A 22552-nucleotide genomic window follows, 5' to 3' on the forward strand; every position below is an offset into this window, starting at 1 on the left:
ACAAAAACATGGTTCTGCAGCACTTTTATTTGCATCTAGTGGTACTTAAATTTTAGAATTTACATTTATCCAAACATATAACACATTTCACTTCAAACTACCTGTAAAGTTCAGGTAAACTGAATGTTTTATCCTGAAAATACAAGTCCTTGTACTTTTCAATCACTTGGCATGTAGTGATTCCGGGCAATTCTCAAAGTTACTCTGGGATTTTGATGAAAATTGGCACCAGGATTGCCGAATCTAACTAATGCAGTGACAAAGTGTAATTTTGTGTGACAGCATCATTTTGTGATGGCAATCCCACCACACCCTGTTGATGTAAACCCAGGACTGTGGGTTATTAAGCAGGGAGATGTGGGGATGTATAATTTTTGTAGCCTTAGGAAACTTCTGACTAATAGTTACAAATCAAAGAGCAGCCATTTTGCAGTAGGAAAAATATAAATACTATAAATAGGCACAATATCATTAAAAAAAACATTCCACATCAAAGCACACCAAACTCAAGAAAAATGGTGAACTGTAGTTTCTAACTGCCATATTTTCAAATTGCCCTATTATGTATGCTAATACTATTGCCCACTGTCATTATATTACGCAACCATTTCAGTGTTTGGAAATCCCCCCCCCCCCCAGGCAGGAAATGTCTGATACAAGTACTCTGACTTATAGCTGGTCACTTACTATTTGAAGTCACTACAGACCCTGAAAAAGGGACTTACGGCTCAGGTTCAAAATTCTGATACGCTCCCCCCTTGCAGCGACATAACCTCATATTTGGCACTCAGAAACTGGCCCATATTTATTGCTGTTTGCAGCATCTTGCAGCTATGTAAGTGATTTACAATGTTTTTGCTGAAAACCAGAATTTCCAGTTTCCAGAAAAAAAACCCAGAACAAACAATGGGTTCATTTAACAACTGCAGATTTGCTTAATGACTGTAAAAAAAAAGTGGAAAAATCAGGTTCAGTCATGTTATGACATGCTTTAGAACTATCATGACTTACAACCAAAATCGTGGGCTCAAAGTCAAGGACTACCAGTAGTTCGTGTCAACCAAAAAGCAGTTGCTGCAATGTTATCTTGTAATACAAGAAATATAATTCCTTAGAATCAAGTATTGTACTTATCCATGTACATATTTGCATTTCTACTCATTTAAAATTCCTTTAACTTTTATTTACAAAATCACTGCACATGAAACAAAATTTAGTGGTATAACACATAATTGGCATCCTAAACTGAATTAGCTTATTTAAAAGATGAATTTGCAGAGAATGTGGAAGACTTAGAATCAGAACTGAAAAGACCATTTAGTCTACAGCAGGAGTCCCCAACCTATGGTCTGCGGCCAGGTACCGGTCCGCAGGAATAGCTGACAAGCCCCACCGCACTCACGGTAGCACCGCCACGCGGGCACTAGCAATCCCATTCGCACATGTTTGGGGACGCTAGCACCACTCCCAGGCTTACAAGGGTGCTAGCGGCCCATTTGTGCATGCATGCGGGTGTTAGCACACATGCCGTGAGTGTGCGTAGCCTGTTTGCGCATGCTAGTGCTGCCATCGTGCATGCGCCTGTGCGCACATTTCCCTGCTGCTCCCTTTCCTTCTGGGCCGCCAAGCCAGAATGTTTGAGGACCTCTAGTCTACAGAGTTTATAGTTGTATTCAGTTCAAGAATAAAAAATCTGCCTGAAAGCATCCAGAAAAAGGAAATCTGAAATTAGCTTCATTGTCAAATTGCTGTCTAAGTCTTCAACTTGAACCTGCCTTCTTGTAATTTATGCCTGTTCTTCAATCTCCTCCACTGTAAGGACAATCCTGAATAGGCCCATTGTTTAAAAAGCCTTCCTGCTCCATACAGACAGCGCTGGGTTAAAGGATCTAGTGGTGTGATCTGACATGTTTATCAGCCTATCCGATTAATAATTCTTCAGGGCCTCGGTAAGCAAACAAATGTATCAGCAACATAGACAGTAGTCCTTTTGAAGTAGCTACTGATTTCTGACAAAGCACATTCCCACCCTTTTGAAGAAAAGAGATTTTGCGGGGGGGGGGGGGTCCGAAACAGCAAGCCAAAGTGCATTAGCTATCAAATATTTCTAGGAAGAAACAAGAAAACATCCTTTTTAATTCCAGGGAATAATTTCATGGGTTTGGATCTGGAGGCTTGAAAAATCCTATCTTCCGAAAATAGCGAACGAGAAAGGGCACTGAGACTACAGTGATGCTGATCCGGACAGGAGCAAACAGTTTATGAATAGCGTAGGCCAATACAAAAGTGCTTGTTCCAGCAGCTAGCTTGGATCGCACAAGGGCTTCATCAAATCCCAGCTTGAAGAGAACAGTGGTCATGTCCACTCCGCTAAAAGGGAGAAGAGGCGGGAGAAACAGACAACATGTTAACAGCACGAAAGTGAATGATTTGGTTTTTTTTTATAAAAAAAATAATAATAATCATACAGGTGCTCCTCGTTACAATAATTTGTTTAGTGATTGAAGTTTACAATGAAACTTGAAAAAAGGGACTTAGAAGGGATACTTGCACTTACGACTGCAACCCATAGTCCTGTAATCAAAATTCGGGTACTTGGCAACCAGACATGTATTTATAAAGGTTGCAGCATTCCGGGATCATATGATCACCATTTATGACCTTCCTGCCTGGCTTCGACCAGCAAAGGGAATGGAGGAAGCCGGATTCACTTAATGACTTTTTGATTCACTTAACAACTGCAGTAATTCGCCTAATAACCGTGGCAAAAAAAGATCATAAAATCAGACATGACTCATTGTAAAACTACTTTGCTTAGCAATAAAAAATCTGTAAGTTGAGGACTACCTGTAAAGGAAATCTTGGCTGTCTTCCTGATCAGAATTGAAAGGGACCTTGGAGGTCTTTTAGTCCAGGCCCCTGCTCAAGTAGGAGATCCTATACCATTTCAGACAAGTGACTGTCCAGTTTCAAAATCCTCCATTGATGAAACACTATACAAGTATCCAGTGTATTCCTCGGGCCTGGAGAAGCCTATTCCATGGTTCAGAAGACTAGAGATGAGTCAGTGAACCTCTCCTCTATTTTCATGCACCTATAAACTTGGGGAAATAAGCCTGTTCTGCCTCTGACTGAACTGTGGAATGTGGTGTCCTAGTTTGTTAAATAACTTGAATGAAAAGAAAACTGGTGCTATGGAGTAGGGTTGTGCCAAGCTTCAAAGAGCTGAGCTAGTCACTCAAACTATCTAGAAGTGTTTTCTCAATCTCAGCAATTGGGGCATTCTGGGAGTTGTAGTCCACACATCTTAAAATTTCTGAGATTGGAAACTGCTCTAGAGCCTCCTGTGAATCACCTACTAGAGCAAGGCAAGGGCTGCAGAGCTATGTATTGTATTTGCACTCCTAATTATCATTAAGGGACGCGGTGGCTCAGTGGGTTAGGACACTGAGCTTGTCGATCAGAAGATCGGCAGTTTGGCGGGTCGAATCCCGAGTTCCGCGTAGCAGAGTGAGCACCTGTTACTCGTCCCAGCTTCTGCCAACCTAGCAGTTCGAAAGCACGTAAAAATGCAAGTAGAAAAATAGGGACCACTACTGTGGGAAGGTAACAGCGTTCCGTGCGCCTTTGGCGTCTAGTCATGCCGGCCACATGACCACGGAGACGTCCTCGGACAAGCGCTGGCTCTCTTCGGCTTTGAAACGGAGATGAGCACCAGCCCCTAGAGTCGTAAACGACTAGCACGCATGTGCGGGGGAACCTTTACCTTTAACTTTAATTATCATTACTCATTTGAATTTATTAGCTACCCAACCCCAATGTCTCTGCCCAAGGCAGAAGTTGGGTGATTCTGGGTGGACAAAACTGGCTTGAGTTAAAAGTCCTCCAAATTGGGTGGTTCTGGCTTGTACTATAGGCACTACAAAGGCTGTCCAATCCGGTAGTAGTTAGGGATGGAAGAGAAAACTGAGGAGTCTCAATACCTGAAGTAATTTGGAGCTGCCCAAATTCCAGCAGGCCTAAGTTCAATATTTAAAGGAATTGGGAAACACAGGTTCAAGTCCATCCACAACCATGGAAACTCACTAGATGTTTTGGCATGGCCTAACTCTAACAGATGGTATGGAGAAAAATCAGTTTGTGTGGCACCCTAATATCCTGAAGATAAATTCAGCTTAACAGTTTTTAAATGAAAAAAAAGACCTCTCATTTTCTTTTTGTAAATGTGGGAAGATCAAACTTCCAGTACACCAATAACAGCAACAATAATAATGCTTACCTTGACACAACCAGATAAAACATTCCCAGAGATATCAAAGAAATCCCAATATGAAATGTTACTCCAACAGCTCCATATTCCTTAAAAATTTTCTTCAACTGATGTGATTTATTTGGTTTCTTCCCATTTTCCTGACTGGGATCTGTGAGATTTTCTGAGGATGTACCTGGAGTCTGAATAGTGGAGGTAAGTAAGAGAGAGAGAAGACTTGATTGTTATTACTATACAAATAAGCCATTTTATTTCTAGAGTAACACTTTTGTTTTAGAGTAACGCTTTTAGTTTAGAACATACTTATTCCTTCATTTGGGTCCTTAATTTATGGAGCAGTTTATTCAAATGTATTACAAACCCCTGATAGGTAACAGTTGCACCTTCAGTCTGTCTAGACTATACAGCATTCCTGTTTGTCATATACCAGCTGTTAAAACTGAGCTGACATAAATGGTCATTATTTATCAGCACCTATCGCCAAATATCAACCAGTATTACAAGTGGTCCTCATTTATAGTGACTGCCTTGTTTAGCAACTGTTTGCAGCTACAATGATTATGAAAAGTAACTTGACCACCAGTCCTTGCACTTATAACATTTGCAGGTCTATAAAGTAAAAGAAAACTGAAATAAGATCATAAGCACACTTAGCAAGCAATTTGGTTATTGACCAAGTTGCCATTCCCCATTATGGTCACTAAATGAGATCTACGTGTATTTGGAATTAGTGGCTGAAAGCATGAGTAGCCATGGTTAGAGGGTGGGGATATACTTCTATTATGTTTTCTCCTTGTTAAGGATGCTGTTTTCTCTTGAGGTTTTTCCTTCATTTTTGTGTACAATCTATTTCAGAGCTAACTCTTCAAAATGATGGAAATTCCACCAATTGGGGGGCAATGACCTTCAGAAAGATTGCTATGAAAGGATACAAAGAGAGATTTAAGGTCATAGAAAGCAAAACTTTGCCTACTCCAACTGAGATCTTTAAAGAGTTGTTGGTGTTCCTGACGTCAAAGTCATTTATCACCAGTTTAACTCATTGCTGTGTTGACTGGAAGTTAATTTGTTTTATTCCATTTTTATAGTTCTGTAACTCATCTGTAAGAACTGTACAGGTAGTCCTCGACCTATGACCACAATTAAGCCCAAATTTTATTTTGCTAAGCAAGACATTTGTTAAGTGAGTTTTGCCCCATTTAATGACTTTTCTTGCCACAGTTGTTAAGTGAATCACTGCAATCACAGTTGTTAAAATTAGAAACCCAGTTGTTAAGTGAATCTGGTTTCCCACTTGACTTTGCTTCTCAGGTCACAAAAGTTGATCACATGACCCTGGGACACTGTAACATTCGTAAATATGAGTCAGTTGCCAAGCATCTGAATTTTGATTGCATGACCATGTGGATGCTGCAACGGTTGTACGTGTGAAAAACAGTCCTAAGACACTTTTTCCAGTGCTGTTGTAACTTTGAACAGTCACTGAATGAACTGTTGTAAGTTGAGGACTACCTCTACATATGTATATTGTTATGTACCTTTGCAAACGTATTTCCTCTGTACATGTAAAGCACAAAAAAGGGGAATATTAGTATGCATGGTTCCAATCTTCTTTCCTGATTATTCAAAAGCTGATTGCAAGTAGACAGCTATGAACCTGTCTAGGTCTAGATCAAAACAATGTTTTCCCCCCCCAAGATTTTGTAAATGCTGGGAGAAGAAAGGAACTTCTATACCGCTGCAGGCAATGTGCACAGTAATGCACCTATCTGCTTGTCAGCGCTTAGAGGATGCCGATGTAAAATATCTGGGATCAAAGCTTTGGCTTTCCTGCTCCTGCTGTGTAATGCAGTATCTTTATGTTCGCCACAAAACATGGCAGATTGCAGAAAGGAAATGGTTGGCAATTGCTTGCCGACAACACTTTTTGCTAGGCCGGCAGCAGAAATAAAACCTTACATGGATTTCACAACAGCTCACTGGGGTCAGAGAGACAGCAAAGATAGCATTTATCCTAGCTTTTTAATGAAAAGTTTGCAAATCACCCAAGCTGCTTTTTTTTACATTAACAAGAAGTTACAAATTTTAATAAATTTCCCAAAGGTCATGCCTACATTGCAAAATCAACTAAATTATCTCAATAGAAAATTGTCTGTGTGTGTGTGTGTGTGTGTGTGTATGTATGTTTTAAGAAAACAGAGAGGCATTAAGAGCAAACCTGGTGTTTACTGTCCCCCATCCAACAGTTATTCCATAGACTTTAACTTTTTTAAAAGCCTGGGAGAGATATTTAAGCCATTATTATGGATTGTAAAGAAATACGTTTTAAGAAATATTTTAAATGTGTTTCACAGCAGGTTTGAAAACTATTGTTTTGCATTACTTATCTTAATACAGTATTTTTAATTATTTTTTAAATCCTCTGATATTCATATGTTATAGAAAGTGATGTTCAAGGCATAGACCTTTTAAAATAATAATCATTTTTTTTTAAAAAATGGTTGCACAGTACCTAGACCTTTCTTGTCTTTCATCACAACTAAAGATTTCTCAGCCATAACAGTCAAGCATCAGGCTGGCTGGAAACATGAAAATGAAAATCTCACACATATGGAGGGCAGCGATTTGGAAAAAGCTGTTAGACCTGCCTGATTGGCACAACTTACAATCCATAAAATAAGTTGGCTAAGCAGAAGAAGTGATAGGCATAACTCTCTTTTAATGATGCGTAAAGACAGGTCTCCCTCTGTGCTATGTAAGGGGCTGCAGATACTGATAATCTAAGACCATCACAAAGCCTTGGTGTACAGAAAGTAATTGAATGTGGACTTTTGAGATTTCCTTCACAAGAAAATTCACTGTTGTGCTGCAGGAAATGATTAACAATTAAATTAGTATGTTTCTAATTAAGATCAGCACAGGATCACTGATTCATTTGCCACTTCATAATAGATTGTTAAGTGTAACTTTAGTGCATTTTATTTTATTTATTTTTATCTCACCTTTATTACTTTATTAGTAACTCAAGGCAGTGAACATACCTAATACTTCTTCCCTCTCTGATTTTCCCAGAACAATCACCCTGTGAGATGGGTTGGACTGAGAGACAGTGACTGGCCCAGTCATGCCTGTTCTACATTCGGTAGAATTAAAAATAGCATGAGATGGAAGGAGCAAGGAAGGCTTAACTACCAACGTCTCAGCAGATGATTTTTCTCCAATCATTACCCCTACAATAAACCTCAATCATGTACTGAAATCAAGATGTTATTAACTAATTTAATTATTACTGTCAAGTTGATATTGACTCATAGTACCCTGTAGATCAGGGGTGTCAAACTGCCGGCCTGTGGGCCAGACGCATCACGACAAAACCTCGCCCACCCCATTGCCAGCAATGGGGAAAAAGCTCCGATACGTCATGCAACGTCATGTGACATCGTGAGTTTGACATGCCTGCTGTAGATAATTGGCCTGAACTATGTTCAATCTTCAGTTAGGTGGCTAATGGTTGCTAAAGAGGAATCCATAACATTGCTTCTTTTCCTCCTTTATCCTTTCTTCAGCCTGATAAAATGTATCTGGTTTTTTCCCCATGATATAACTACAATAAGAAAGTTGTGATTTTAAGCTTCTAATGAAAATTTAGGTTTGATGTCCTCCAATAATGATTTGTTCATCAGGCAGTATATGGTACCCAGGGTAGCTTTTGCCAATATTGCAATTCAACAGTATCCATTTTCTTCCTGTCATATTTCTTTATTGTCAAACTTTCACATGCATTGAGTGCTTATTTTCCATTAAGTTGTTATAAACATTTAGCAGCTACATAGGTAGATTTTCTCCATGTCCCAAACCTAGCTTTTCAGGGCTTCCAATGATGCATCTCTTGCCACTGTGAGTTAATCCACTTTCTGCTCATCCCCATCTTCTCTTTCCTTCCATTCACTTCACTATTATAAAAAAAAGGTCTGAACAAGTCAGAACTTTGTATGCAAAAAGATGTCTCTGAACATTTAAGATCCTAAGTCCTCCATTTGATTTGTTACCTACTTGTAGTTTTATTATTGATTATTGATCCAAGCAAATTGAAGTAAGATGTGTCAGAAAGTTCAGCCTGTCTAGTGGCACCCTTTCCTAATAGGCTTTTGGTAGAAAGCCTTTGGGAAAAGGGAGGGTGCTAGCATTGTTCTAAATTTATTTATTATTTACTGGGTTTATAATCCACTTTTCATTCAGCTGAAGGCAGTATACAGTATGCAGAGTTGCTTCCTCCATTTCCCCCCACTACCTTGTGAGGTAGGTTGAGTGGAGAAGGAGATTGTCCCAAAGTCACCCAGTGAACTTCTGTAGTTGAGACCACCATAGTTGGCATAGGATATCATTTACCCAAAAGCAACCTATCTTCTAGGGCATGGGTGTCAAACCCGTCACGACTTTGTTCACATTGCCGGAGCTGGGGTGGGCACGGCCTCCACAAGACGCAACCGGCCTGTGGGCCGGCAGTTTGACACCCCTGTTCTAGGGGCCCACTGAAACCTTTGCAGGCATTTCTGCAAATAAATGAGGGTTCGGACTAGTGCTTTTCAACAGGCCAGCTTCCTTTTTATGAATTAGGTAGGCCAAGGAACCTGATGGTTCCATATAGGGATATATAGGAGCATGTATTCCTGACAGATAATGTACAGGTTGTGCTTTTCGGAGAGAAGACCAGAAATTTTGCTGTCCAAATATCTAAGAAACTCTTCTTCAGATGTTTAAAATTTGCAACAATCACAGAAAGCAAAACTGAGAAGAAAGTCATTTTGGTCTAGTTGTTAAGGCCCTGATATAGGAAATTAGGCATGAATGCCAGTTGAGCAGAAAACACCCACACACCCACCCACACACCCACACACACAAGAGCAAACACTTGAAGTATCAAGAATACATTTTCTTCAGAAGCTCTCCTCAAAACAGGGACAGTAGTGAAAAGGGGGCAGAGCAATGGTAGAGTTAGTCTCCTTGAATCTTCTCAAGGTCTTAGATGACTCCAACTTTCTGCATTATATCAGGCAATGGAAAGACAATTGTCCAGCTGGAGCCATGCTTGCTAGTTTGGGGTGAATGTTTTTTAAAAAACATTTTCTATATTGTAACAACTTTGCAGAAGCATTTTTTTTTACTGTTTGCTTCCAGATTAGATTCCGAGGGTTCTCCAGACAAGGCCACCCTTTAAGTATTCGAAGGTACTTGTTTCTAAGCCAGTCCTTCCCTAACACAAGCCCAGAAGAGGAAAGGTCAGAACAAGGCAAAGAGCCTGTGATGTTGCTAGCCACAAAGTTAAGTCTGTGCTTTGGGGGAAAAGCTGTAATTCAGTGGCAGAGAATATCTAGGCTTTCTAGAGCAGTAATGGCGAATCTATATGATGACAAACCAGTGCTTATCAATACCCAACAATTATTCTCGAAAGCGGGCCTCATTCATGCCCAATTTTCAGAGGCTGTGGAGGTTATGTGAGAATGGATATGGTCTCCTATGGATCTTCTGGAAACTGCACAAGAATGGGGCATGCTTCCACCTGGTTTTTGGAGGCTGCAGAGGCCATAGGAGAGCATTCTCTGAAGTCTGTGCAACCCAGAGCAGCCTCAAGGAGCCATGGTGGCTCAGTGATTAGAATGCAGTATTGCAAGCTAATTCAGCTCACTGCCAGGAGCTCAATCCTCAGCAGTTCAAGGTTGACTCAGCATTCCATCCTTCTGACGCCCGTAAAATGAGGACCCAGATTGTGGTGGGCAATTAGGCTGACTCTGTAAAATGCTTAGAGAGGGCTGTAAAGCACTATGAAGCAGTAAGTGCTATTGCTCAAGTAGACCGCTGGGCCTGTCAACAGAGACATTAACTGAAGGTAAGCAACGTGTGGCAGAACCTTGGGGAGTGCTGGACTGCAGGGCAAACACACCACTCCAAAAAACCCACATAACTTGGGGAATGGTGTGAGGAGCCTTTTTGAGGAGCTGCGGCGGTACTAGAGCTGATGTTGAGTGCTGGGCCTCTACTTCGGGCCCAGCCTCGGAGCTGTTGCCAAGTGCTGCTGCTCAGCGTGGCTTAGATGTGTGTGTAGAGAATTGTTTCTCTTTTGTTCAGGTTGTTTGTGTGTGTGTGTGTGTCATGCTAGCAGAATCAAGTTAGGCACTTTCTGAATTTTTGATACATCAAGCCAAAAGGTTTGCCACCACTGTCACAGAGCCAGAACTTAAGGTAGCTTGTACAGCAATCCCTCCCCAAACTTAGCCAGTGACTAGACTCAGTGAGCGTCAGTGAAGACTCACTTTGAACTGAATCTCTTCCATCCTAGGCCTGAGCTACTACAGTTTACTATACTGCTTCTCTGTTAGGATAAACCAAGGGTAGGCAACCTTGGCTCTTTGATGACTCGTGAACTTCAACTCCCAGAATTCCTGAGCCAGCACAGCTGGCTCAGGAATTCTAGGAGTTGAAGTCCACGAGACATCAAAGAGCCAAGGCTGCCTACCCCTGGGATACACCAAGGTCTCAGGTTCAAGTGATGGTTTCTACAGTTGAAAGGATAAGAAAATGTTGCTGAGGGTAATCTTGGCCTCATGATCCTGCAAAAAGAAAATGGCTCAGTGAAGCGAGTTCCTTTCTATCACTTCACGTAACAGCCAACGTTTCTTAACAGAGAAGTTTAAAGAGCTGAAAAACTCCCTCATGTAAAATAGCTCTCTCACCAACTTTATTAAACTAATCCCTGGATCTCCTCCAGGAGGTAAATACCAGCCCTGCCTCTTCTATTGCTCCTTCTTTTGCACAAAGGGATTTTAATTAATAAAATTGAATCTGACTTTATACACTAAAATAGTAAATTATAATTAAAGCCCAGGAATTAATCCAGTCTTCTAATAGTGATTTATTGATTTTTTATGCTGTCAAATCTACTTAGATTTCAGCATTAGCTGAAAAAGCCAAAAGCCTACCTGAATGAAAACATTTTCCTCCATGTTTTGATGTTGCTTTCTTGTAGATTGCTTTATTGTATCTATTGCAAGCCACCTTGGATATCATTTCAACAGAAAAGCCGGTGCTTTAAAAAAATAATAATCAGAGGTTGCATCTCAAAATATTTCTTAACCTGGATTTTGAATTACTCCACCATCTGTGTTTACACAATCCAATGAATCATAAATTCAGTGGGTTGATTTGTATGTACAGCATGTCTCCAAAAATGCAAATCAAAGTTGCCACCAAGCTAGTTTATCGTGTTGTGCAAATTATGGATTTTTATTTGATTGTTTAAACATGTTGGATGTAAAGTAAGACAGAAGGCATTTGTTGTTCTTTCTGGAACATATTGTAAAATGACTGCAAAAAATAAGCAAACAAACACAAAAGTCTTATAGTGCAACAGAGCGGAAGCCCAGTTTTGACAACCTTGCCCAACACTGATAAATGTGACTTATAAACCTAAATAAATAAAATGATGAAATTGTAGTTCTACCTCTTTCTGGCAGGCACCAGATAATAGAAAACTGATGTAAACTGGGTTCAAGACAGATAAGTGACATGTCCTCTGCCAACTGTCCCTCCCCCCAGTCTCACCCTTTTATCTTTAGCATGCACACAACAAGACAAACCTCTCCCAAAGGATTGTTGAGCACACTAGGGTGATACAGCAGACTTCTCAACTTCAGACCTACTAAACATTATTAAAGAGAAGGGAGTTAAGTGTTAAATCACCTTTTACTTGTGTCAAAATCTACTAACATAAAAAAGTTGTTTAGAAACCTGTTCTCCAATGCTTTCTGAATGTGCTCAGAAAAATCTTCCTTTTTTACCTTCTGGGCAATTTTCCATCGAAGGTACATAAGTTATGTGTGCTCTTGTTTCGCTAATACAAATAGTCCTTGATGTATGACCACAATTGAGCCCAAAACTTCTGTTGCTAAGCAAGAGAATTGTTAAATGAATTTTCCCCCATTTTATGACCTTTCTTGCCACAATTGTTAAGTGAATCACTGTGGCTGTTAAATTAGTAATTTGGTCGTTAAGCGGATCTTTTTCCTCCCCATTGACTTTGCTTGTCAGAAGGTTGCAAACGGTAATCACATGACTGCAAGACACCATCATAAAATATGAACCAGTTGTCAACATCTGAATTTGGATCACATGACTACGAGGATGCTGCAACAGTGGTGTGAAAAAAACTGTCCTAAGTCACTTTTCCCCCAGAGCGGTTGTAACTTTGAACGGTCACTAAATGAACTGTTGTAAGTCAAGGACTACCTGGAGTCCCTTTTACTGTGATCTGAAGTCACAAAACGCGCCAACCAATTGTTGACCCTTCCGCGTTAAGCCAGCCCAAGTCCCTAAGGATCAGCGACACCCCGATCCCTAAACTACTTAAGGCCACCTACGCACCACTCTCTAGTCCAGGTATCTTCAAACTTGGCCCTTTTATGACTTGTGGACTTCAACTCCCAGAATTCCTCAGCCAGGCACGCTTGGCTGAGGAATTCTGGGAGTTGAAGTCCACAAGTCATAAAAGGGCCAAGTTTGAAGACCCCTGCTCTAGTCTAAAACAGCGTTTCCCAACTTTAGGAACTTGAAGATGCGTGGACTTCAACTCCCAGAATTCCCCAGCCAGCATAGCTGGCTGGGGAATTCTGGGAGTTGAAGTCCACGCATCTTCAAGTTCCTAAGGTTGGGAAACACTGGTCTAAAAAGGGGCCGCTTCGCTCGTACCGGGCGAAGGCAGCACCGTGGGTCACCCTGAAATCCAGCCTTAACGCACTACCGGGACCCCTTTAGGCCAATCCAAGCCGCAAAAGCGCGCATTCCCACGCACACGCGCGGCCCGCCGTTCACCTACTTTGGGAGGTGCGAGGTTGCTGCGGGCTCCGCCGCCAGGAGAGTCGCTCTTCGTTGCGTGCCAGGTCATCTGGGGGAGCAGCTGGCGGGGCTTCGTCGCCGGCGTTTCCAGCTGATGGCACCGCGCATCAGTTCCGATGCGGAAGGGATCGCCACAAGCCCCCGCCGGGAGCCCAAAGCGAATGGGGCGCAGCACCAGTCCCGATTCCCGCAAGAGGCGGCGCAGAAGCCGGAGGCCGCTTCGCTGGTGCCCTCGGCCGGGAAGCTGAGTCTCGACTGCCCAGCTGAGCTGTACCTGGCCCGGCAGGAGCCCCGGCGCTGCGCCACCGGCCCGAACAGCCCCCGATGGGAAGCTGCCGCCAGTGCCAGCAGCAAAGCGCCCGCCGATCGCCTGGAAAGCAACCCTGGGCAAAAACGGAGGAAGAGCGCAAGGCTGGCCTAGCCACCTCATGGCAGCCGGAGGTGCTGACCCGGCGCAGCCCGCCCGGAGAGTCTGAAGCCAGGAAGGCGGCACCCCGGCCCCGAGAGAGAAGGGAAAGAGCCACCCACGGCCCTCCTCCTCCTTAAAGGGCCAGCGCTTCCAGGCCTGACTTGGCGTTCAAAACAATCCACCAAGGAGACGCCGGCCGGGGCGAGTTTTCTTTGCTTCGTTCGCGCTCTTCTCCGCTGCTTGCCCCGCTGCGTTTGCACCTCGGGCTCTTTACCTGAAAGGGGTTTGCTATTTTCCCCCCAAAGGTGTGCTTATTCAGGAGGCAACTGGACGTTCTTAAAAACAACAACACCCAAGACCAGGGGTCTTCAAACTTGGCCTTTTATGACTTGTGGACTTCAACTCCCAGAATTCCTCAGCCAGCTTTGCTGGCTGAGGAATTCTGGGAGTTGAAGTCCACAAGTCATAAAAGGGCCAAGTTTGAAGACCCCTGCCCAAGACCGTCCAGTTGCCTCCTGAAAAAGCACACCTTTGGGGACAACCGTGACTCGGATGACTGAGAATCTCCATAGACATTTTGCCCGATTTTTGCCTTGGCGAACTGGGTGAACGTAGCTAATGGTTGAGGCTTTTGCGTTTTGGTCTCCCAGCCGAGCCTCCTTCTCTATTTATTACGGAGTCGAATGGCAGGTGGCTATTAAGCAAATCCTGGCTAACCATAATAAGTGGACAAACGTGTTCCTTTCCCCCCCCCCCCCTTCGAAAGGGCTCTTCTTGGATTGTGTGTCCCAGTTCAAGAGAGAGAGCCTTGTGTATTTGGGGACCCTGAGAAAGTCCAGGGTCAACACAATCCCGGAGCAATTGACAAGGCTCCAGTTTTCTACTAATTGCATCTCTATTCCTTCCTTCCCTCCTACCAGGCCCTCACTCCAACTATCCTGTGGCTATCCTTTTAATTTCTGGTCACATTGGGATTGTTTGGGAGCAATATGGGAAATTAAAATGGTAACTAAATTTGAAGGCCAGCAGCCAAAGAAAGTTTCCTGGCCAGGTGCAGATAATACAATCACGAAGCTTTCCCCCTCCTAGCCCTAAATATTAAAAACATAAATAATTAACTGTAGATTGGATTGTATTACTATGTATGTGGGCAGTCCTAACTCTAGGGCAATCTGTGGTGGAGTGTAGGCCTTTCCTGGACTCGAGTGTGGCTGACCTTAATCTTTCCAAATTCCCTGCCTTCAGATTTTTATTGTGACACAAGGAAAGATTAAGTGCATTAATAACAAACTAGTTTAACTAATCAACTTTGGTTTGGGAGATGACTCTCAATGTTTTTTGTTTCAGCCTTTTCTATTTTGCCATTCTACTCAAAGGCTGAAAATGGTCGATACAGATAGTCCTTGACTTACAACAGTTCATTTAGTGACCGTTCAAAGTTAGGATGATACTGAAAAAAAAACGATCATTTTTCACACTTAGGACCATTGCAGTATCTCCACGGTCACGTGATCAAAATTTGGATGCTTGGAAACTGACTAATGTTTATGATGATTGCAGATCCCTTTTTGCGACCTTCTGACAAGCAAAGTCAATGGGGGAGCCAGATTCACTTAACAACCAGTTTAATAGTTTAAGAACTGCAGTGATTCACTTAACAACTGTGCCAAGAAAAGTTGTAAAATGGGCCAAATTCAGTTAACAAATGTTTCACTTAGCAATGGAAGTTTTGGGCTCACTTGCGGTCATAAGTCGAGGACTACCTGTATTATGATCCAGCCCAAGGATATCTGAATACAACATCCCATGTATACATCACAGAATTGCTGGGAGTCAGGCAGCGGATACATTTAATTTATAATATAATTTCTGAATCACTCCTACCAGAGGCAATAAAGGCAGAGAATGCAACAAGATATATATGAACTATAAAATGTAAAATAATAAATATTTGTGCCTTTGAGTTATAATCAACTTCTGGCCACTGCCTGCACTAGTCCTTGCTAGTTTTCTTGGCAAGATTTTTTGGAAGTGGTTTGCCCTTCTCTCCTTTTTAGGGCTGAAAGAGAGAGAGAGAGACTGGCTCAAAGGCAGCCAGCTGGCTGCCTTTGTGCTTAAGGCAGGATTAGAACTCATGGTCTTCCAGTTTCTAGTGTGATGCCTTAACCACCATACCATATTGGCTTTTTATGTACTATGTATTTAGATAATACCAAAACATACACAAAATTATACACATAGATAAATGTTCATCTATGTGGATATATCTGTGTATGCGTTTGTACACATATAAAGAGAAAGAAAATGTCACTCAGGGACACTGCAACCAACATAAATACTTGTTGGTTGCCAAGTGCCTGAAATTTTATCATGTGACATCAGGGACACTAGGACAGTTGTAAGGGTGAGGATGGATCATAAGTCACTTTTTTCACCATTATTACTATGAATGGTTGCTAAATGAATATTCACAAGTTGATTACCTGTACCATGTTTTGGAACAAGGAGAGGGAGATGACATCAATAAAGTTTCTGTTCTTCATCATAAAGCTAACCCTAAGTGTTGGAGCTTCAAGGAGCTCCACTACCTTGCTTAACAACAGCAGTTCCATTTCCAATTGAGGGTGTAAGTTGAGAACTGCCTGTATGCTTATTCAATGCTTATGCATTGTCTTTGTTCTTTAAGGATGCCTGAAGAACATGGGCTTCTTAAAATCCATGGAAATCTTTCTGTATCTATGTGGTGGTATCATGAACCTCTTCCTATAATTCTGTTTAGGTTATGTGTGTGTGTGTGTATACTGCACTATCATTTGGTCTCTGATTACTTACTCTTTCTTAGAGACATCTTGTACACCAGGCATCTTTACTAAGAAAGTTCTGTTAATCTACAAGGCTTCCCTACTGCTTCAGGTTATAACAGATTTACAGAGATCAGGACAGTCATTTGTCCATCCAATATGGAGAAACATATGACATCTGTGTGCATTTGGTACATTAAGAGTATAAATGCATCCCAGAACAGAGATTTCCTGAAGAGGGGCTTCAAGGAAGCTTTATATTCATTAAGTGGGAAGTTGAGAGCACTGAATGAAGGCTTTGTGCTTTGGGTATAATTCTAGCTTTCAAAATCCAGATTCTTTATAAAGGACATGGACGAGTTCCAAATATGGTTTCCCTTGCTTGCATCCTCTACATTTTTTTTGTTAAAAGACTTCTCATTAATGCAGATCCCCCAAATTAATGTGCCTCATTAGTAAACATGATTTCCCAGTAATCATGCCCCAGTTTTCAAATTTAGAGCATTATGTACTAGATGGCATTTCAAATCCATTGGTTAAAATGTTAAAATTGGGGTAGAACTGTAACACATTTACAGCAGACTCACACATTATGTTAACATAAAGCAGAGGGTTATGTTTCATTTTAAAACAATGTGTGGTGTGGAACCAGTTACTGTAGTCCTTAAAATGATTTACGAGTTACTAGGAGATATAAATGGGACGCGGTGGCTCAGTGGGTTAGGACGCTGAGCTTGTCGATCAGAAGGTCGGCAGTTTGGCGGGTCGTATCCCGAGTGCCGCGTAACAGAGTGAGCGCCTGTTACTCATCCCAGCTTTTGCCAACCAAACTTTAATTTGGTTTTGCCGATTAGATAGATTTGTTGTTATAGAAATGGCTAGTTACATACTAATGTGTAAAAGTAAAAAAGTTGAGCCTGCAATGTTGTTATCTTATACTGTGCTAAAAAGAGTCGGAAGTCAACGCTTTTTTTCTTTCCTCCCTTGTACCTGATATTTTCTTTCTCCCTCTCTTTAATCCCTTAATATTCCTATTTTTATTTTTATTTGTATTTTATGTATTGGTAAAACAAAAGACATTAAACCTGTAAAATTTAAAAATTAAAAAAAATCAAATAAGTAGGATGGGGAGAGCATGGAGCCAGAGACATATGACAGCAGCGGTCTTGTGATTGAATATTCCATAGTACTGGAGCCAATCATTCTCCTTTAGCATTTGCAGTCCCAGCAAATTCCCAAGACATTTCAGCTGCAAACTGACAATTTCTTAGGCTCAAAAGTTCATCCCTTCATCTTAATGGTGGTTAAGCAGCAGGAAGCTGAATATCATAGATCTGACAAGCTAACTATATGGCATGGGAATGCTAACAGATGAGGGGGCTCTGCAGCTCTACTACAGTGGCTCAGCCTAGCTTACTTATTGCACTCACTGTGGAATAAACAGAATAATAGAGTTGGAAGAGACATTCGGAAACCAACCCTCAAACTCAGAGAATGAACCTTCACCCACATCCTACACCCGAGCTACAGATATTTGCCAATATTAGAACATCTTTGTTGCTCTCCTCTGCGCTCTTTCCAAGGTTTCTGCATCTTTTTTATAGTGTGATGACCAAAACTGGATGTAGTATTCTAAGTATGGCCTTACCAAGGCTTTGCAGGTCTATATATTTATATACTATGACTTAATAGTGTTTATATTTATATACTAAGAGGAACGCGGTGGCTCAGTGGGTTAGGACGCTGAGCCTCTCGATCAGAAGGTTGGCAGTTTGGCGGGTCGTATCCCAAGTGCCGCGTAACAGAGTGAGCGCCTGTTACTCGTCCCAGCTTCTGCCAACCTAGCAGTTCAAAAGCACGTAAAAATGCAAGTAGAAAAATAGGGACCACTACGGTGGGAAGGTAACAGCGTTCCGTGTGCCTTTGGCATCTAGTCATGCCGGCCACATGACCACGGAGATGTCCTCGGACAAGCGCTGGCTCTTCGGCTTTGAAATGGAGATGAGCACCGGCCCCTAGAGTTGGAAACAACTAGGACGCATTTGCGGGGGAACGTTTACCTTTTACCTTAGGAGATATAAACTTGCCAAAGAAGGATGAAGAAAAAACACGCTCAAGTAGCATAACATTGGGGATAAAAAATACAAGCTTTGATAATGAAATTTGTCCTAAGACTAATGCAACTATTTTTGAAAAATAGCGGCCAATGATATAAATACCTTGCCTGTCACAGACAAATTACAGGTAGTCTTCAACTTAACAACCAGTTGCATAATAGACCCCAAAAAAGGCTATTTGTGATCTGGATTTGAATTCCCAATGACTGGTACTCCCTATGTTCACATGACCGCATTTGGAATGCTTGGCAACCATCTTGCATTTATTGCTGTTTGCAGCAACCCACAGTCACATGAGCAGAATTTATGATGTTTTGCTGGAAACCAGCATTTACTTCTGCTTTCTGGCAAAACCTGCCCATAGGAAACACTGAGTTTGTTTTAACAGCAGCAGTGTTTAGTTAATGACCATAGGCATTTGTTTAATTGTTGTCCCAGCAATTTTAGGGGAGGGTTTTTTTTGCTTTTTCCTTCACAATGACTAGTGCAAAAAAAGGTTGTAAAAATGGGGCACAATTATGTGATCACTTTATGATCATCATGACCAAAATTGTGGACTCAACTAGGGTTGTAAGTCAAGAACTACCTGTAAAAAGCTTTAAAGGAGCACCTTTCAAAGAATTCTAGGAATCTTCTCAAAGTTGCCAATATGTTATGCTAATTTTGAGCTGTTCTCTGTGAGTGCCTTAAACCTTGGTTTTCAAATTGTTTTCTGTGAGCAGGCATATTAAGGTTCCTAATGAATTCATTTTCTGACAAAAACCCACCAAACCAAAGTTTTATGTCATAACAGTTTTTTAAATAGCACTTCACAGAAGCTTGGTCTCGCACCTCTTTAACAGCTGAAATACTTGCACAACAAGATGTTCAGGTTACTTCTACCAGATACTGGGGGGGGGGGGGGTAACCCACACCTCATTAAGCTACAGAGACCAGTATCTTACTCTTCAATGAGGTAGCTAAAACCATTCACATTTAATTTCTGTTTAGCTTTTTATGTGGCTTTCTTGTGTCCAGAGATTTTTTTAGACTTGTAAAGCATTTAATGGGCTTAATGCAACCATTCCCAGAAGGAAACATGAAATTTAAAGTTCAGAGTTAGCGTTAAATGTTGTAGTTGACTGGTGAATATTTATTAAGACAACCTTCCTCTGCTTCCCAGAGGTGAAATCATAATAACCCAGTTATTCCCATATGTCTGGAAATTGGAGAGTGAAATCCATAATCTGTAGGGCATGCCCTAATCAGTTGTGGGGAAAGCTGCATGCAGCAGTTGCCATGGCATCTTTGCCGGCTCCATTATCCAGGTTCACCTTTAGTATTAATGGGCAACAATGATTTCACAGAGCTTTCTCTTAACTGTATGGATGGTCACGTATTATTATTAACCCTTTGAGACAGACTAGTCTTGGACGCCAAATTACTAAATACTAAAACACCTTTTATTATAGGATTACAGAAGCAGAATCCTGCAAATTCAAATGAGCTTTCCCCAGAGAGAACCAAGACAAAGCAGCTGCCAATATATATATATATATCCAAATGGGAAGTGGTATGTTATTGACAATTGTATATAGTCAATATCAATGCACCAGATATTTTAACTCAGATCAGCTTTAGAGGATAAAAAATCTACACTGTGCCAAGGGATAATGTCAGGGATCATTTGCCCGTTGACAACACGTCTTGGCTTTGATTTATGAATGTTTGGTTGTTGCGACCTTGGTGTCCCCCTGCCTCTTGCCCAGCATGCAATCGTGTTTCATGTAATGAGAAGGGACTCTTCTATTGCGTATCCTCTGTTGGGGAAAAAAATAGATGTTGAAAATGGAACAGTAGAGAAAATAGAATGGATGAAAGAAGACAACTGGAAATGCTTCATGTGTTATAAAATCAATATTAGAAAGCGGTGGGCACAGAGTTAAAAATACGTTGGAAAGGAAACTGGGGCCCTTCCAAACTGGGTTTGAAAGACACAGGCAGTCACTTGAAGTCGAGGAGAACTTTATTTCTGGGAATATAATTCAAGCATGATCACAGCTGATTGGAGATAGCCGCCCTTAAACCTTTTCCAAGTCCTCTTTCTAAAGGTACTCCTTGCCTTTATCTTATTCTACTGCATCAAAGGGAGTTGGGAATTGGAAGCCAACACCTCTTCTTTCTCCCCACCCCTTTTCCTACACTCTTCCCTTCCCTTTCCCCTCCCTCCCTATTTTCTTTTGTATTTTATATTATACATGAAAAGGAACTCCTTGCCTTTGTTCCATAAAAGCATGCTGTTATGTACATAGGGGGTGTCACACAGTGTTGTGATTCAGGGTCAGCCTGTGGGTTCGGCAGTTGGGTCGGATGACTCAGAGGAGGAGGAGGGGGGTGTTGAAGAGCTTGCTGATGAGAGCCCTCAGCCAGGCCCCTCCCACCTGGTCACGACGGAGACCCAGCTGTGTGAGCCTGACAGCGTGGATGAAGATGACCCACAGCTGGCCCTGTTCAAGGACGCCCGACGCAGGAGGCAGTCAATCAGGAGTAAACAGAGGAAGGCAATGGGGCACCTCGGAAGGAGGCAGAGAGAAGCCACATCCTGAACTGTTTAAAAGGGGAATGCGTGGAAGGGCTGGTTTGCTGAAGGCAACCGCTTGAAAAGCTCCTGTTTCTTGGTTCGTGTCTTGTTTGTTTTTGTATCAATAAATTTGGCAGGCTTAATTCCAGCCTCTTGCCTTCTTGTAAAAGGGGTTGTCCCTGCCTTTTCTGCAGGGCCGGTAGCAGGCTGGTACAGAACACACAGAGATAAGCCACTGACACCACCAGGTGGCAGGGTGCTCTGTCAGGATTGGCAGGGCATCCTTTGACGGGAAATCCGGACATTGGGATTGGTTCGAAGTATACCTGGCTAGGTATATAAAAGGGGCAGTTGCCCTTTGTTAGAGCAAGTCTGTGTTGTAGCAATAAAGAGTACTATGCTGAACCCTGTTGTCCTGAGTCGTCCATCTTGGCCATGCGTTCCAGAATTCACAATCTAACACATGCCTTTCTAAAAACAAACAAACAAGCAAAAAACCACATTTACGGAAGCCAGTTATTGGAGCAGTACCTTTACAGTTCCGGTTTTTTGCTGAGCTAAAGTTTAGCGTTTGTTGATTTGGTTTTGGGGAAAAGCCCTTTCTCTTCTTGCAGTCTCCTCATGAGGAGCAGCTGTCTGGAGCACTTCTGTAATCTCAGATGTATGGGGAAGAATTATTGAAGAGGCGGTCTACTCGTTCCACTGTGGTCCTTGGCTCTGCTTTTCACAAAGCTGTCTTCGGGCTGTCATTTCTTCCCTGGAAGTTGTAAAAGCATCGTTCCTTTTCAAGGGCATTTTACTCCGTGTCTGTTTCTTCTCTGCCAGAGCCGTGGAACAGCTGAGGGTCTACATGGCCTGAAGCACACCAGGCTTTGAAAAGTTCAGGATAGAAAAGAGGTCTCAGCCGTCTTCTATATTTTAAAAAAAATAAACCATGAAATTTACCTGGTCTCAGTTTCCTTCACAATAAGGAGAAACATGACTGTTGATAGTAATTATTTTTACATTTGTAGCAACATGAATAAATTAGGACATGTCATTTTTCATTCTTGGTTTTTTTTTAAGATGATGCATATTTTCCTTTTAATTGATGTGCCAACCAACACCCTAAGCTACACTCTATCAAGAATGTTCTGGTGATTCTGCTAGTCACACACTGGTAAAAATTACTAGTTTTGTTTCTGATGTTTTCTCAGAAACATGTCACGTTCAGTACAGTTTCTCCAAGGAACAAATCCAGGACTGCTATCTAGTTGAGAAGAAATGAATATATTAAAGGAATCAAAGCAGAGGACAGGTGGCTGCAGAAAAGTATAAAACCCAACAGACAGTGTATCTTATTATATTTTCAACTAGCATTTCAGCAAAGAAACCTGGATGAAAAATTGATGGGAGCTTCTGGTCACCTTCAAAGCCTTCAGGCTAGCAATATAAATAATTGAGAAATCACCAGAAGATGAACCAAAAATTTGTTTCAAGGTGCATCTGAGCTGACCCCCACAGTGC

General features: G+C 41.8%; 1 protein-coding gene across 1 annotated transcript; it reads right to left on the reverse strand.

Moving 5' to 3' along the window:
* Positions 1-9: 9 nt before the first annotated feature.
* Positions 10-13618, reverse strand: FAM210B (family with sequence similarity 210 member B). The gene is made up of 3 exons (XM_081325665.1): positions 13140-13618; positions 4280-4452; positions 10-2370 (listed from the first exon to the last, which is right to left on the reverse strand). The coding sequence occupies exons 1-3, from the start codon at positions 13587-13589 to the stop codon at positions 2154-2156; spliced, it is 840 nt and encodes a 279-aa protein (XP_081181791.1). The 5' UTR covers positions 13590-13618; the 3' UTR covers positions 10-2153.
* Positions 13619-22552: the final 8934 nt, after the last annotated feature.

This window comes from Vipera berus (assembly GCF_964194415.1).
Source record: "Vipera berus genome assembly, chromosome: 3".
NCBI classification, from domain to species: Eukaryota; Metazoa; Chordata; class Lepidosauria; order Squamata; family Viperidae; genus Vipera; species Vipera berus.